At 38.8% G+C, this 16,785-nt stretch overlaps 2 protein-coding genes across 2 annotated transcripts; both read right to left on the reverse strand.

The window, feature by feature from the left end:
* Positions 1-645: 645 nt before the first annotated feature.
* prelid3b (PRELI domain containing 3) lies at positions 646-6,621 on the reverse strand. The gene is made up of 6 exons (XM_080025713.1): positions 6,480-6,621; positions 5,086-5,254; positions 3,644-3,733; positions 3,134-3,204; positions 2,941-3,043; positions 646-2,615 (listed from the first exon to the last, which is right to left on the reverse strand). Exons 1-6 carry the CDS (start codon positions 6,509-6,511, stop codon positions 2,499-2,501), a joined length of 582 nt encoding a protein of 193 aa, XP_079881839.1. The 5' UTR covers positions 6,512-6,621; the 3' UTR covers positions 646-2,498.
* Positions 6,622-7,958: 1,337 nt separating this feature from the next.
* On the reverse strand, positions 7,959-10,715 carry LOC307249662 (tubulin beta-6 chain-like). Its single transcript, XM_080026496.1, has 4 exons — positions 10,644-10,715; positions 9,659-9,767; positions 9,371-9,481; positions 7,959-9,225 (listed from the first exon to the last, which is right to left on the reverse strand). The coding sequence occupies exons 1-4, from the start codon at positions 10,698-10,700 to the stop codon at positions 8,069-8,071; spliced, it is 1,434 nt and encodes a 477-aa protein (XP_079882622.1). The 5' UTR covers positions 10,701-10,715; the 3' UTR covers positions 7,959-8,068.
* Between the last annotated feature and the right edge of the window lie 6,070 nt (positions 10,716-16,785).

Consider the following 16,785-nt stretch of genomic DNA (forward strand, 5'->3'; position numbering starts at 1 on the left):
CAAAACAGGGCTGAGTTTTAAGGTCATATATAAAAGAGTAAATAAACAAATAATTTAATTTATAAATGTACAGTATATATATATATATATATATATATATATATATATATATATATATATATATATACACACACATATATGATATATATTATATGATATTATATTATATATATATTAAAGTGTTACAACTGAAGTTAGTGACCTTGAAATACTATGTGGGGATTTATTTTCAGCTTTCAATAGAGTACTGACTGTGCTGTTATATCTCAAAACGTGGGCTTACCATATCAAGCCACATTTAAAATGTTTTATTATGTATTGATAATTCTTTTTGTCGTTTTGTTTTGAGTGTGGTTTTATTTATTTTTTGTGAAAAGCTGTTTATTGCAATCATGATTCCACGGGATTTAAGTGTCTTTTTGAAGGTGTGGTCTGGGTTAAAACAAAGAACTGAACCTGAAATTTGATTTCAATGGAGCAGCAATTATATCCGTTACTGAACAGAAATTATATCTTTGCAGTAGCATAAATAATAACAATCAAAAATCTAATTTTCGTTTAAAATTAAAATCTATGTAGACATTGTACACACATAACGAATTAGGAATGGCACAGATAATACAGATTCAATTAGATAACGTTATTTTTTAATAATTCACATCATACTTTTTTCCAACCAGTAATTTTAAACAGCGTTCAATTAATTAACCTAAACTTAAGTCAAGGTAAGATTTGTTTTTCCTGGACATGACAGAAAATCCTTTTATTTCTCATGATGAAATCATAGCATTTGGCCACAGTGTGGCAGCATGTGAGCCTGGCGTTTCAGAGATCAGTGCATCCCATTATGTGACTGACAGTAGAAGAATGCAGTTATACTGGCATTGGGTGTGATAGAGGCATACTGCACAAAATGTACCTTCATACTCTTTAGCTAACAAAAACAATCCAAACATCCCAAAGGCAATCTTCTGTTTTGGTGTAATCATTTACACTGCACATACTGTTTCACATAAAACCAGAACATGTAAATCTATGTATACATTCAACTCCAATTTCTACAGCAACCAGGCCTTCTATTTTTAAACCATTGTACCTTATTTGAAGAATTACTAGCAAAGATCTTACAGGTCAAATTATTTTATCAACACATTCTGCAGAGGCACAAAATACAGTTTCTATGCGATGTCACATTTCTCAGTGGTCAACCCAAGTCACAACTCACTACCTCAAAATGAACTGTTTCCCTAAATAAATATTCCTGTAACAGATAAAAAAATATTTATATACACATTGAAGAAACTAAAGATTTCACCATCACCTGTAGACCATTATCTGAAGAGCGAGACCTTCTAAAATGCCAGTTTTAAACACATTTAATCGGTCAAACAGTAATACCAAAATATTCCCAGGTTATTAGCACCCTCAGAATGTGTAGCAGCTTTCCTAAGTTGAATCTTTATGTAAGTGACATCGGGAAGTCAATGTAAAATGTCACAGTGAGAGCACCGTGTCATATCTAAGGGGCAGTCAAGTTGTGCGTTTTGGTAAAACTGTTTGAGTTCAGTAAACATTTTCAAGTACAGTATGGAAATGAAAGCTTTCACTAAGTTATACTAAAACAACATTTGAGGAGGTCTCATTCTTCTAAAAAATAAATATGGCAATTTCCTTGATCCCTTCATTTCACTTAAATATCTTAACAATATACATTAACACATAATAACAAAATACAGCTTACATTCAGGCATTGCATACGTTGCCTGGTACAGAGTGTCTGTTATAACTGAGGTCCCGCAAGAAAAGAGGATATGGCCCGGCTATTACACAAATTAAATCCGACAATTTACTCTCCGCCACCCCCAAAACCAAAACCAATTCAATGTACTGTACCCTTGACATATATTGCACTTGACCCCTGCCTCAACACGGCAATGTCTTCTGTCATCATATTCCAACAGGAACTCTCCTATACATCTCACAATTCATCTTATAACTCTGCCGCTGTAAACACAGAGTCCATCCCAGAGGAGACTCAATGGCACTGTGTTGAAAACTCAGCTGACATATGTGCTTTTACGTGGCTACACAAAAAAAAGCGATATCTCTGCATTGGCACTTCTCTTTTGTTTTTTTTAGTTCGTCCAGTGCCTCAGGTATCTATTTGCCAAAGCGACATATTTCAAAGCACACAGAAAACGGTAGTGTTTAAACTTGTCCCTGAGCTTGCCACCAACTTTTCTCCCCCCCACCCCCCATCACTGCGGTCCAGGCTATGCAACTTCTCCTCCAAAAATACTCCACAGAATCTGTCTATGTTGGAGTCTGTTGTTGAAAATATATATATATATACAGTATATATCTAATGTAGATAGTAATGTGTATGAGATGGCTCAATTGTACCCATGACTAATGCAAACTTGTACAGAGCACCATGGCAGCACCATAGCATCATAAAGAGATACTGGTTGTATTGGCGTGCACATTTCTGGCAGGTGTTATTTCTCGGTGACCGCAGCAGCCATGGGGTTGCGTATGGTCCCACGTGCTTTGGCAGCAATTTCGTCAATTTCTTCGTTCAGCCGCCTGATAACCCACTCCATGGCTTCACGGCCCTGATGAAGAACAAATGTCAAGCATTAGTCAAACAGGAAGGAATATACGAGGAGGGAAATTACGTTTGATTTTTTTACCGACTTTTCTCTAAGCTTTTGTTTTTTTCTAAGTCACTCTTTGACAAAAAAAAAACATACGTTCACACTCAAAGGTGGAGTCAGTGATTCTGGAGATGCTTGTTGACGAAATCCACGGGAACAAAAATCTGAATATCTCCTCACAATCTGTTACCTGTAACACTGGATCTTTTTCAGTGCTGCAAGCTAGAATCACTGCCTACACCTTACAAGAACTACAAGAAGACAGTTCCCTGGGATCTCTTACCTTTCCAGCATTGGCTGAGATGGAGTTAGCCATGACTCCCTCCAAGTAACTGCTGAGACTGACTCCTTTTACAGTGATGATAGCCTCCTGGGTCAGGATTGTCCTAGAGTTGAAAGAGGCCACGGTCAAAAAAAAGTCCTGCTAGCTTCAGGAAAATTCAGAACCTTTAAAGAGTCCCTGCTGTGTAACTTACTTGTCTTTGTCTTCAGGATGAGGTTTGTACGTTAACTTTTCATCTACCGAAACCAAGTTTGTGCAAGTGATCTGTAGAGTAAAAAGGAGAATGTCTTAAATGAATCACAGCTGACAGTGGGAGCATGCACTCAGCATTATGAGTGTTCATTGTTGGAAAGTGATCTATCGGAAACAAGCAAGACTTAATTCCAGAGATGTTTCCCTGTTTACGCCATTGAACAAAAGCCCTCATTAAAGTGGATCTAGGTGTGCTATGGTTGTTTTGGTTGCCACATGAAAAATAGGAGGATATAAAAGTTACAATTTGTTTCTGCTAGCATACCTTATGTCCTATGATAGCATTTCAGCTGGTAGCACACCAGGGTAAGATACATTGTATTCTGTTTTGATTTAAAGTAGACCAACATTTATAGTTAAGCATATTGAGCTCTTATGGCTGATGGCTGCCATGCACACATGTATGGTTAAATCTAACAATAACCCAAAAGAGAGGATGTTAAGTACTCACATTTGTGGACTGGAGTTCGAAAGTCTTCTCTTTGGGATCCACAACCGAATGCTCCTCAATATATGTGCACCCTCGTGAGCTACCAATGATCTGAAGACAGAGATAAAAAAAAATATTAGTAACTTGTTGCACAAAGCTTAATTTCCTGTACGCAAGTAAAACCCACTTTACCTTCTGATAAGAGTACCTGAAGTTGTGGTTTCAAAACAATACTACTTGAGCAGTGTTTTCAGTGGAAACAAACCAGTGCCAGCTGGGAGTACAAGCTGAACTGTATTGAAGATAACACTGCAACCACTACTTTAAATTGATTTGCACAATTTTAATCTCAATTTGCATTATTCAAATTTAACTTCTTCTGGCAGATCTCGGGGGACAGCAGATATTTAGTACTAGTAGTTGTAGGTGTAAACTTTTTATATTTATTTATTTTAGTTTTATTTGATATGATAAACTAACATCACAGGGAATCACCTTCTCAATGCATCCAGTTTATACACATGCAGTGAGGCTCAGGAGGAGTGATTTACTTTGGAGACAATCTGATTAACGGTTGTGTGTTAATATGCTACCACTCGCAGGTACAGTCTGTGTCACAGCCTGCCCTTGGAATTAAAGTTGCTATTCATAGACGTTGTCAGCGACTACAACCCCATCCTCTAACATCGAAGCAAAAGGTCAGTGCAAGAACTGCAGCGGATAGCCTCATGCTTACGCAGGTTAGAACAGGACATGAGTAGCAGGATCTTATCTTTCCCCAGCCTTATCTCGACAGAGCTCAGAAAGTCAAGGTAAAAGAGGGAAAAGTTGAGATGACATGTTGGAGAAATCCCAAGGGACTCTGTCACCTCTTTGCTTCCTAGTGACCTCATGTTGTAACCCTAGCCGACGAGACGGAAAGTTACATCACATGGTGTTCGGAGGTTACATCTCAGCAACGACAGGAATGGTACTATCGTGTCCCGTACAACACGAGCCGTGGCACAAAGCCATGAACTGGCCTGGGATCCAGTCAGCAGCCAGGTCTGCTGCCGCTACACCCCTTCACAGAAATAGCCTGGGAGGGTTAAGGTCACGTGCACTGGATGGAAGGAATTAACCTATCTGCTGTACAACTGACTGGGTCTTTTACTGGATTATTGTGTCGTGATGTATTGTATGACTTTAGGAATAATTTCATTCACCTCAACAAGGACATTTCATCACCTCAACAAGAGAAGATTATGGAAGTTGTTAAGTTTGAAAAAAATATTATTTTCATTACAGACGTAAAAGAGAAACACGCACACTTCAGGCACCACGTCAAGTCATGTGTTTCTCCACAGTGCTGTCAAAGTTTTATTTGAGTCTGAAGCAGTTAAACTACAAGGTTAGGGCATTTTGGAGAACAATACTAGACTGCAGATCAATATAGCTGACAAAGTTTGGGTTTTGAAACTTACAGATTTCACTATTGATGGAAGACCCCACTCTGTGCTGAGCAGTCTTTTACTGTGAAGGCGTCCCTGTTTGTCGATGCCTCTGTCCAACACATCCACTCCAAACACACTGGGGTTCATGGGGTTAGGGTACTTCTGCATAGCAGCCTTGGTCACCGTCTCCCACGGATGGCTGTTGAAGAAAAACACAAGAAAAAAATATTATAACTTTGCAATACAAATGCAGACTGTCAGTTGCCATTTTTTTGTAAACATGTTTTTTGGATTCTGTCATCCAATTTCTTTGGAATTTCAAAACAAATTTCAAAACAAAACAAAAATAATAGCATCCAACTTTGGTTTTACAGTATTTAAAAACAGCTCCAATAAGTTCCACTTTCCCCAAATAAAACAGAAAAATGTAACTTAAAAATATATAAATATATGCATTAGGGGTTATAATTCAACAAAGATGACATATTTGCATACAACACGAAGGCCATTTCCGGCAATTAATAGTTTTCCGTTTGATAATGATCAAGCACACTTTGGAAATAGTAGCCTACAATAACATACTTTTATTTTAATACAATTAAGTCTTAATTTAATTAAAATAGAAGTATATTAGTGCATTTATTTAACTTGGTGTTATTTTGCTACGTGTACAAGGATTTCAATAGCAATAGGGTAGGCTACCATTGTTTATGCAACATAATGTATTGTTTATATCATTTACTTCAGCCGGTTTCCATTGCTCTGAATGCATTTTCAGCGAATCATGTAGAGTGAACTTAATTCAAACCGAATACAAATAAAAGACTCTGGATATTTTTTACATTTATGAATGGAACCGAGGATTACACTTGACGCTGTTTCGAGGATTAATTGGAATCGAATGTGGCAGCCCCGCTGAGAACGTAGTGGTGGTGGAAAGTTGCCACGGAAACACGTGAACGCGCCTGCGTTGCCCGGTGACGCGGGCAGGCGCGGCAAAATGTGGGGGAAAGGTCACGCGCTGGAGGCTCGCCGACACCGGCTGATTATGCAATATGACAACTACACAAGAATGGTATTACATTCAAATTAAATACGTTTTTAGATACGTTGTTTAAATATGTACGTTATTAGTATTTGCGCGTTCCTTTGAACAGTGTGTTAATGGTTGAAAAAGGTACCGAATGGTTTTATACGAAGGAAACCTGGCTATGTAACGTTACTCGTTTCTACTACAAGCGTACGAGCCACTAAAGCTACAGTTTGTAGCTCTTTCCAACCACAGGTTTCTTTCATAACCAAGGATAATCTGACGCAGTAACATATGTTAACTGCCTGAACCAGACTGACAGGCAGACCATTTCCAAGCACATCACCGAGAATACAAAATAAAGAGGAGGCGTCTAGCTAAACAGACTGCTTACTTGAATATGTGCTCTGATGTCCAGATCTTCATGGTTTAGGTGGTTGGTTGGCTGATGTAAGTGATGCCGGGGAGTCTAGGAGTGGATAAGCCGGGATGCAGGCACAGTCGCACTGACAGAAATCCGTGCACCACGTTCAAAGACAACCGGCATGTCTCCTCCCACTGTACCGGAGCGGTCACATGGGAAGGCATTAGTGACGCACTTCCGCTACTCAGCACAGTGTCGCATACCGCATGCGTACCATAATAGGTCCATGGTCCCATGATGTGACCACTCCATGGTCCACTGTCTCTGGACATAACAGAATGAAAATGAGTTTGTATTCGAACTTGAGATATTTCTACCTCAAGATAAAAAATAAACCTTCACGGTAGCATGCATTGTATTTTCTTTTCAGCCAAGCGACCTCTAGGGTATGGATATTGGCCATTCAACCTCTGATGTTTGTTACACAATACAGCTCAGTGAAGGTTGTTCTCTGCAACCTTGGTTGGCAGCATGAGACAAGGCGAGCTGTTGCCCCATCAGGATCAACTCAGCTGACATATCTGACGTCTATTGCTCTAAAATGCGTGTCTGTGCTAGGTGCAATATATAGGCTATTTCACGACCTATTCCCCCCCTGCAGCCACTAACACTACCCAGAAGACCTCAATATTAATGACAAGTAGCCTAACAATAATCACATGATTTTCATTGTAAACTGAAGGACAGGAATCTGAAATGACAGAATAGGCCAAAGCAGAAAAAAGCTTCACTTCTAAAAAAATAATAATAATAATTTAAAGTTTTCTAATGAAAATAACCTCAATTCCACCTTGTACCTTAAAGCAGATTGACCTATGTGTGAGGCAATACTGTCTGTCACCATAGCCTACATTCACATGTTACGTAGGCTACATGTAGGCTATCATCTAACCATCTCTAGTCGACTTTATTGCAGCGGCGCAGGGGCTACGCCATGTGCTTATCTCATTGTGCAGACACTTTGTCCAAGTCATGTGTAATCTCTCTGTCCCAGACTTATGCCAGTGGGAGGAAACAGTGAAAGCCTTGAATGGTAAACGCTGTCACTGCGCTGTCAGATCTGATGTCCATCATTTCAGCAACTGAGTTGAGTTATTTCAATATGTTTTAGTGTTGTAAAGTGGGTTCTCTCAATTGGCACAAATGATCACTCTTTGGTTTAATGGTTTAATTACCATCATAGTTTTATTGCAAATGCAACATGCAACATTTACTTCAGGTCTAAAAAAATTTATTTCAAAAAATCTAACTTTTATAACTGTGGATTATATATAGAGCAGGCATTAAACATTTAAATATATTTTGTATATGTAGGTGCAAAAACATTAATGATTTTCAAATATTAACAATAAAAGAAAGCAATCCTTAAAAGCAAATATACAAGCTTACTAATAGTTTGAAGAATACATAACAGACAGTTAGCACCATTGTTTAATTATCGCAGGACCTTTTATCGAGTAAACGCTAAATCAACAATAGGAAAAATTCAAACAAAATAAGATTTTCAGGCAAACATTCCCAGATCTGTTTTCCACATTCTTGCAACCCAACTGTCAAAACTACTCGGCCACACTGTATTCTACAGTTTCTTGGCTCGTTTCAGTCACTGTTTCCATTTTAACTTCGACCCGAGACTGGACATTTGTTGTCACCGGTGTTGAGGGTCCTTCCTCTTCTTCATCCTCTGCACCAAAATCTGGTTCTGCGGTGGCATCTTGGTACTGCTGGTACTCCGACACCAGGTCGTTGAGGTTCTGCTCTGCCTCGCTGAACTCCAACTCATCCATACCTTCCCCTGTGTACCAGTGGAGGAAGGCCTTCCGTCTGAACATCATGCAGAATTGCTCGCCCACACGGCGGAATATCTCCTGAATGGCCGTGTTGTTGCCGATGAAGGTGGAGGACATCTTGAGGCCTACGGGCGGGATGTCGCACACGGCGACCTTGACATTATTGGGGATCCAGTCCACAAAGTAGTTGCTGTTTTTCTGCTGGATCGAAAGCATCTGTTCGTCGACCTCTTTGGTGGACATCTTGCCTCGGAAGATGCCGGCGACTGTGAGGTAGCGTCCCCGCCTCGGGTCGCACGCCGTCATCATGTTGCGGGAGTCAAACATCTGCTGGGTGAGCTCGGGCACCGTGAGGGCACTGTACTGTCGGCTGTTGCGGGCCATCAGGGGGGCAAAGCCCGGCATGAAGAAGTGAAGGCGAGGGAAGGGCACCATGTTGACGGCCAGCTTCCTCAGGTCTGCGTTGAGCTGTCCGGGGAACCTCAGTGAGGTGGTGACCCCGCTCATGGTCATGCACACCAAGTGGTTGAGGTCCCCGTAAGTCGGCGTGGTCAGTTTGAGCGTGCGGAAGCAGATGTCGTAGAGGGCCTCATTGTCGATGCAGAAAGTCTCGTCTGTGTTCTCCAGGAGTTGGTGGATGGACAAGGTGGCGTTGTAGGGCTCCACCACAGTGTCAGAGACTTTGGGGGAAGGCATGATGCTGAAGGTGTTCATGATGCGGTCGGGGTACTCCTCTTTGATCTTGTTGATGAGAAGGGTTCCCATGCCGGAGCCGGTGCCCCCTCCGAGGGAGTGGACCAGCTGGAAGCCTTGCAGGCAATCGCAGCTCTCACTCTCGTTCCTCACCCTGTCCATCACCTGCTCCACCAGCTCTGCTCCCTCGGTGTAGTGGCCCTTTGCCCAGTTGTTACCAGCTCCCGAGTTCCCTGTCACAGGAAAATCACCATGAGAGCTAATAGTAGGCCTAAAGTTTTTTTTGCAAATAAATATATAAAATGCCTTCATATAACCACAAAAAGCTAGACAGTCTCAGCAGGCATTGTCCAGTGTGACTGTTTAATTAATTCTCACCATGGATGAAGTTGTCAGGCCTAAAGAGGCCCCCTATGCGGCTTCCTCTTACACTGTCCATTGTACCAGGCTCCAGGTCAACAAGGAGGGCCCTGGGGACGTATTTACCACCTGCAAAGAGAATGACAACGCCTTACTGATAGAGTTGAAAATGGGTCCTTACTTTGTGTCAAAGTTTAGGGATGTAAAAAGAACAGTTGGTTATTGGTAAGGAACTGAATCGGACGTAATATTGTAGCTGTTGTATGAGCAATTTGCAGCTTCAAAATACAGTAACCTCATAATTACCATTAGCCTCATTGAAGTAGACGTTGACCCTCTCCAGTTGGAGAGGGCTGTCTCCCTCATAAAGGCCATTTGCGTTGAGCCCATGTTCTTCACTGATCACTTCCCAAAACTGGAAAAGCAAAGGCACCAACGTATTATAGGAGTTTACTTAAAGACACTTTAGTAGCAGCCAACAATTAACTGTTTAAAAGATGAATGAATTACCCAAAAATATTCATAAATGCAATAATTATTTGTCGTACACCTTTAATTTCAAGGGCTTTATGTGGTTGCTTCCTCACATAAACATTCATGGAGATTTTTAAATGCAGGTGGGACAAACATTGCTGTTTATTCCTGCATGGAATATGTTAAAATCTCAAATTTTAAACAACAAAGTAACTTTGTTGAAACTTGTGATCTTGTCCCGAGTAAATTAAAGAGTCCTTATTGTACACAAGAACATGATGAAAGATTGCTAACAGAATTATAACTGAATTAATTCACTGCTTGGTTCTTAGACCGTCACCTTCTTTAATGTCAAAAAACAAGCGTCGCTTTAGCTGTATTATCTTGTAGGTCCTCTCTCTATTTTTTGAAGCCATGATAAAAAAAAAAGTCCCACCCATGCCAGTCTAGCGTTTGCCGCTTATCTATCCCCTGAATGCTTGGTAGGGAACACCCTGTGTCACTCACAACTGTTGGTGGAACCGTACATATCAAAATATGCTTATAATAACAATAAAAAGTCAAATAAAATAAGTGTTTTTTGTTACTCAGTGTCATTCCAGTACTTAGATAAAAACTAAAGAAATCCCTAGTTTTGGCTCAGCTAGGATGAAAAGTTGAAAAGACTTTTAAGTGTCTTCTCAAAATTAGAGAAATTAGTTATGATGTGGGCCATGGCGATGGACAAAACATTATAAGAGACAACAAATACAACAAGGTCTTATACACACTTTATAATTCAAAACAGTATAGAATATTATAATTATTATTATTTTACCTTTGAGCCGATCTGGTTGCCACATTGTCCAATTTGCAGATGAACAATTTCACGCATGATTACAGAGGCTACAGCACACAGAGCAGCTGACAGTCTCTGATAGGTGTAAGTCCTCTAACCAGACTTTTATACAGTACAACAAATGATGTCATCAGTGATGTCAGAAAGGAAGTCACCCCAGTCACGGATATATGAGGCCCTTATACATAAAAGTAAACTCTCAATGGGATTAAGAAACCAATATATAAACAACAACAACAAAATATGAGGGATTTTGACATACTTTTATTTAGAACCTATTGCATCTTCTAGTATTCAAGTTGTGTTGTATCTAATAATTCCTGTTGTTTAATACACAACTTATATACTTTATTTTTATTTATATAATGAACTATTTCATTGTTAACTGTTACAGGACCAATCAACATCATCATATCGGCTCTATGGCTAAAACACATGAGTGACACCACCAACCAAAAACAGGAAGGAAGTGTAGAGATCATGAATGGAAGTTGTGTGTTTCTCTGGCCAGTGTCAGATAGCACTTATTGGATTAACTACTTTAACGTGTTCACACTACATGCACAAACACACACATGCACGCACGCACACGCACACACACACACACACACACACACACACATGCGCATTGCGCACACGCAAATACCATGTTATTCCCATGTTGGGCAGAAGTTGAATGAATGACAGAATTGTAATTGAAACATTTATTTAGAAATATTTTAGTATGACAATTTGCTTCCTTCTCGCAGCATAGTTTTGATTGCACATCTCTATTTTTCTTTCGTAAAGGACCCAGAAGTTACAAAACAATTTTCAAAAATGTTTTCATTTACTAAAGTCAGCTTAGGTTTTATATTAAAGGTGAAGTAAGCGGTTCATTTATGTTAATATGAGTGTTAAATCGCTCTTTATTCATTCAGTGATCACTTACATAATGTGCGCGTTTCATAAAGCCGATCTCTCAGTCAGCTGCTTTGCATGTAATCGGCAAATAAACTTATTGTAGTATCCCGAAATTTTTATGCAATCAGAAGAGTGAACACTACAAACCGACATTCGTCTCACTCATATATAGTATATACACTCCATGGTCTCACTGCCGGTGCACGCCAGAGCAACAGATGGGTGAATGTGTATGCGCCTACAATGGCGGAGCAGGTAAAAATCCTTCCCAATGTCTGTTTTGATGGTTTTTATCATGTTTTATCATACTTATGGATCTGAGATGATGCTAGATAACTCACTGCTTGAAGACGCATTAATGTGGTGACGTAGGGACGAGCGAGGGGACTGCTAACACTAGCTATATCCCATTCCGGAGACGGTCTACGAAGGCTATAGTCTGTGAAGGCCGATTCGAAGGCCGAACGAGCGTTGTTAAACAAGACGGTCTCCGCAGGTCTCCGTTTACGAGCATTTCCGGTTTGCGTAACAAGCCATTACCTTGCGTGACGACTCGCCGCTCCTGTGCTGCCTAGCAACCCTGATTGCTGCCAACGGAAACAGCCATGTCAACAGAGGAAAAAAGAAAAATAAGTTGCCTACCAGACGAAAACAAAAAAAGTACAAGAAGAAATAAAAGAAAAGACAAGAAAAAAAGAAAGGAAGATAAAGTTAAGAAGATGGAGCAACACATTGCTGTTTTGTTATTTTTTATTTTATCTTATGCCATCTCTGAAAAAAACGCAATGAATCTTGGGATATGTTGGGCCGCGAAGGATACATCTGTTGGACCCTTCAAAACCGTGAAACGAAGGCTGCATTTCTCGGCCGCATATGAAGGAGCCTTCCAAATGGAACAAGCCTTTGCGCGCCGCTATGACGCAATCGGTCTTCAAATGCAGCCTTCCTAGGCTGCGACCCCTGAATTGAGATTCACCCTGCAGTAACTGACAGGAAGTTAGCTAAAAGAACCATTCCGCTTACAGCACCTTTAATGAGGTAAATTGTGCAACAGTAAGGCGATTATGTATGAGAGATGCTACCATCTAGAGGGCTACCATAGGCATAACATGATATAGATGACAGATAAAGAAGTCTATTTTTATTTGTTAATTTTAATATTTTGATTCAGACTACATGAACGGCCAGCCTTTTAAATGTCTTTTAGATCCAACAAGTGAATACAGCGACTGATAAGAATTGTCTCATCACTATAGTGCTTCAGCATCTGACTCAAATGGTGATATTTTTTAGATCGAGAAGGAATAAGAAAATAATATAACCAAAGCAGGATTATTAGACATTGTATGATACATATCATTACGAATAGGTGTTTGTGACATGTCACAGTATAAAGTGTCAATAATACAATTCATAATGGATGAATTCCATTTAGATGCTTCAGTTTCAGAGTCTTGGTATGGTGCATGCATGGCTCACTGTCATGTTTTATAGGGAGACTTGAATAAAACAGAGCCGTCATTAAAGTTATTGGTAACACTTCCTGTTATGACCTATCTATGGCAAGCAAAATGATCTGCCGTGAAAAAGGCTTGTTGTATTAGTGTTTGAATATAGCAGCAGCGTAAAGGTCAGCTATTTACCACAGGTCATGTGTGGCACAGTAATTTTCACTCTTCCTTCATTGTACAAATGTTCTGGGTTTTCAAATTGTTCTCCAAATGTTTGCACAGGTTTCCTCTATCAGCTACAGGTTCCTCCCACATGGTTACATTGTTCAGGTTGATGACAAACAAATAGCCTTTAAATGTAATAGACTGGCAACCTGCCCATGGGCTTTATACCTTCCACTCCCTGTGCATTGCTGACAAAGTTGTTAGTTTATTTGTTGACATCAGAGAAACTCAAATTCACGGAGGTGGTCTGTTATCATGTTTATATTATTTTTTCAATCTATTTTAATTGTGCGTTTTTTCTCTGCATGTTCCACATTTCATTTATTTAATATATGAGGTACACAAGGTTACTAGACAAGTGTATTGTTGATCCTGAATAAGTATTACAATACAAAGAACAGGGTGATAATAAAGATAAAGGAACCTGGAAACTCTCACACAGACCGAAATGCCACATATATTACTGTAAAAACTTGTCATTTGTTGCTTATACATATATTCCTCGTCCCACCTCTTTGATAATAATGATGCATATTCACAAGGGTTCAGCCTTCAGATATGCCAGTAAGGTACTACTTTCACTTCAAAAGCCATGCATTTATGTAAAATACAAACAGTAGCATTATCAGCTAAATATACTGACAGTTTAAAATGTGGAAGCGCTCAATATGAACTGATCTTTCGAGGATAAATAAAGCTTAAATGAAAATGAAAGAATATGCATCAAACCATGAGCAGCATTTTACTATTGCTGTTCGGGGTGTAAAGAAAATATTTCAATTGAAGTGCAAGAATGTTTAAAGAAATGAATATCCACAAAACAAATAACCTTTTAACATAAACTGCTGGCGGCTTCCATAATCTGAGGGCAATGAAAAAGGCTTTATTGTTTATTGTTGCAGCAACAAAAACTCTTAACGAATAACTCTTGTTTTGTTTTTTTCTGAAGCTTGCAAATACCTTGTACCCATCCCGAGGCTCAGTCCTCTTCGCAGCAGACCAGGTTCGAATCAAACCCGTGGTCGGTCTCTGCATCTCATTCCCCTCTGTGCCCCATTTCATCTCTGTCTCTCTGCACTGTCAATAAAGGATGACAAAAATAATCTTGTAAGTGTTGTACCACCAAAAGCCTCCAAAGGCATAAATGCTCTTTTGCATAGCCTATTTTCCGTGTCTGTGTGAACTCTGAAGTGCAGAACATAGTTATCCAAATCTCCCATATGTTCACTTGGGTTGACATATTTCATACTCATCAAGCCAATCAGCTGCTACTTGTTTCCTATCAGCCATTGTTTTCAATTAGTTATCTTTATGAGTTTGGCTCTTCCCTTTAAACCACATTCCTACATGATATCACAAACTAAACTATTTTCTTAATCTCCTATCACCTAAATTATGCATCTGATTACTTCAGACTCCACTTGACAAAATCAAAACATACGTGCAACTCAACCTTGACTGTGACTGACATGATAACCTCTCCAAGACTATAAGTAAAATGTACATTATACAACAGTTGCTGCATTCTCTCTGTCAATAAAAAGTCCAGTACTAAAACTTGAGTTTAAGTCATTTTACAGATGTTGAAAGATTTGATTCAATAACAGGATCTTTCTTTTATCAACTGACATCTTTGTTCATTTGTCTTTTTAAATGAAGCTTGTAATGCATGTCATTTTATCATTGTCAAGCACGTTGAGCTGCATTTCTTGTATGAAAGATGCTATTAGTTTATTATTGCAGTTTTATTATTACCTGACCATTTTTTATCAAAGTTATTTGATTTGATAGTAATAAGAACAGATAAAAGCTTCAATTGTCCTCAATTAAAACTCCTTGTGACCTAAATAGAACGAGTTTCAGTGAACCAAGTATCATTCAAGTTTTATAATCATTTGTGATGTTGCTGCTAAATTAATGTGATGCCATTTTACTGTTTTTTGTGTGTGTTTTTTCTTTACCTCATGCCTGTGAATCATTTTTCCGAGTTATTTTATAGGTTTTTGGATTTATTGATTTATGCCTCTCGGGTGTAGGCTATAGGTTGATAATCATTTTGCTTCAAAGAGGGCGCCTCTCCCCTTCTGTACCTCTGTTTCATGACGCTCCGGGCAGTCATGTGATCCGAGCCTGCTTCAATCAAGATTCGTCAAGCGGCAGCAAGGAGGAAACCAGAAGTGCTTAAATCTTAATTTCATACTAAAAGCAAAAGTTTTTTCACCTTAGTTAAAATGAGTGAACATGTTTTTCAAATGTCTGCCTTTATGTATACACTTGCATTTTGTATTGATTATTGATCTATGTTGAATTCAAATTATGTAACCCCTGTCACACTTTGTAGAACGTTTGGAATTTAACATATAGATCAATAATCAATAACACTTTATTGGGGGGAAAAAGTTAGCAAAAACACAATATTAATAGTTTTTATCTTTATATCTACAGCTGCAAAAATAAAGTCTTGATAAAGGCCAATCACAAAAAATATAAATCTAGGACTTTATTTTAATTTATTTACAGTTTATAGTTTTTGTATTGTGATGTTCTTAAAAAGTTTTTTTTGTATCTAATGTTAAATCTAAATCCAAATCTTTTATATCATCAGCAACAGCAAATAGTGGAGTTGCAGAACTTATTTTTTCCACACCAGATTTCTCATTTGACCTTTTGTAGGGGACAAGCACAAGAGAAGTAACAGGCCTACATACTATGTACTGGACTACCATACTTTATTCATAATTTAAAATGTAACAGTAAAATGCTGCGTACACACTGATACACCAGTATAAACAATATAATAAGGACATCACATTTTCAGTAGAATTATATAACTTAAAACGATATTTTAAGTAAAGCTTCTAAACTTTTACCGAAACGCGATTCTTGAGAATGCTTGTTGTCAAAATCATATCATATCTCCTCTCCTAATAATCCACTACTTGTCAATATTGTGTGTGCACTGAAAAAACAGTTTATTGTTAATACGTAGCCTAGGCTCTGTAAACGGACATGTTGCTATGATGGGCTTCCCTATTACAGACCCTTTGTACATAGGCTACCCGTTTAGTTTACTGCCTTACTGCTCAGTTTGCGTGCTATGGCTATTTTCTTTTTAAAAGTGAGATATTTCAGATATTATTTTATTGTAAAGTTATATTTCAAACATAATAATATATTCTTGGGCTAACATTATTTTTCTTCTTAAATTAATGAGTGGATGGCGTCTTCCACATCAGGAGAATGAATCCAATATTTTCATTTTGTCCATAAAATTGGCTAATTTGAACTGTATTGAAATGTTATTATTTTCCAATAAAGCAAGCTTGACAATAATGAATAATGTGTGAGAGTTGGAATTGTATGTTGTTTTTTCTGACAGTGAAATATGTAGCCTATAGTTGAGCAATGAAGCTTCCATGTTATGTGGAGGCTTTATGGGCTTTATTGTGAAAGTTTTAACCGGAAGTTGGAATTCTCGTCGCGTGGAGCTTACCTACCGTTCCCAGGGTTCCGTGAGAGAGCTTTGCCCCACCCCACCTCTT

Source organism: Ammodytes marinus (assembly GCF_949987685.1).
Source record: "Ammodytes marinus genome assembly, chromosome: 4".
Taxonomy (NCBI): Eukaryota; Metazoa; Chordata; class Actinopteri; order Uranoscopiformes; family Ammodytidae; genus Ammodytes; species Ammodytes marinus.

Bases quoted from the DNA above. Each gene is read 5' to 3' on its own strand.
- LOC307249662 (XM_080026496.1), bottom strand. From the start codon at position 10,700: ATGCGTGAAATTGTTCATCTGCAAATTGGACAATGTGGCAACCAGATC. The intron at 9,482-9,658 runs GTAATTATGAGG...TTCTCTTTGCAG, and splicing joins CTACTTCAATGAGGCTAATG to GTGGTAAATACGTCCCCAGG. The intron at 9,226-9,370 runs GTGAGAATTAAT...TTCCTGTGACAG, and splicing joins GCCTGACAACTTCATCCATG to GGAACTCGGGAGCTGGTAAC.
- prelid3b (XM_080025713.1), bottom strand. From the start codon at position 6,511: ATGAAGATCTGGACATCAGAGCACATATTCAA. The intron at 3,044-3,133 runs GTAAGTTACACA...TTTCAACTCTAG, and splicing joins CATCCTGAAGACAAAGACAA to GACAATCCTGACCCAGGAGG. The intron at 2,616-2,940 runs GTAAGAGATCCC...GTTCTTCATCAG, and splicing joins TCTCAGCCAATGCTGGAAAG to GGCCGTGAAGCCATGGAGTG.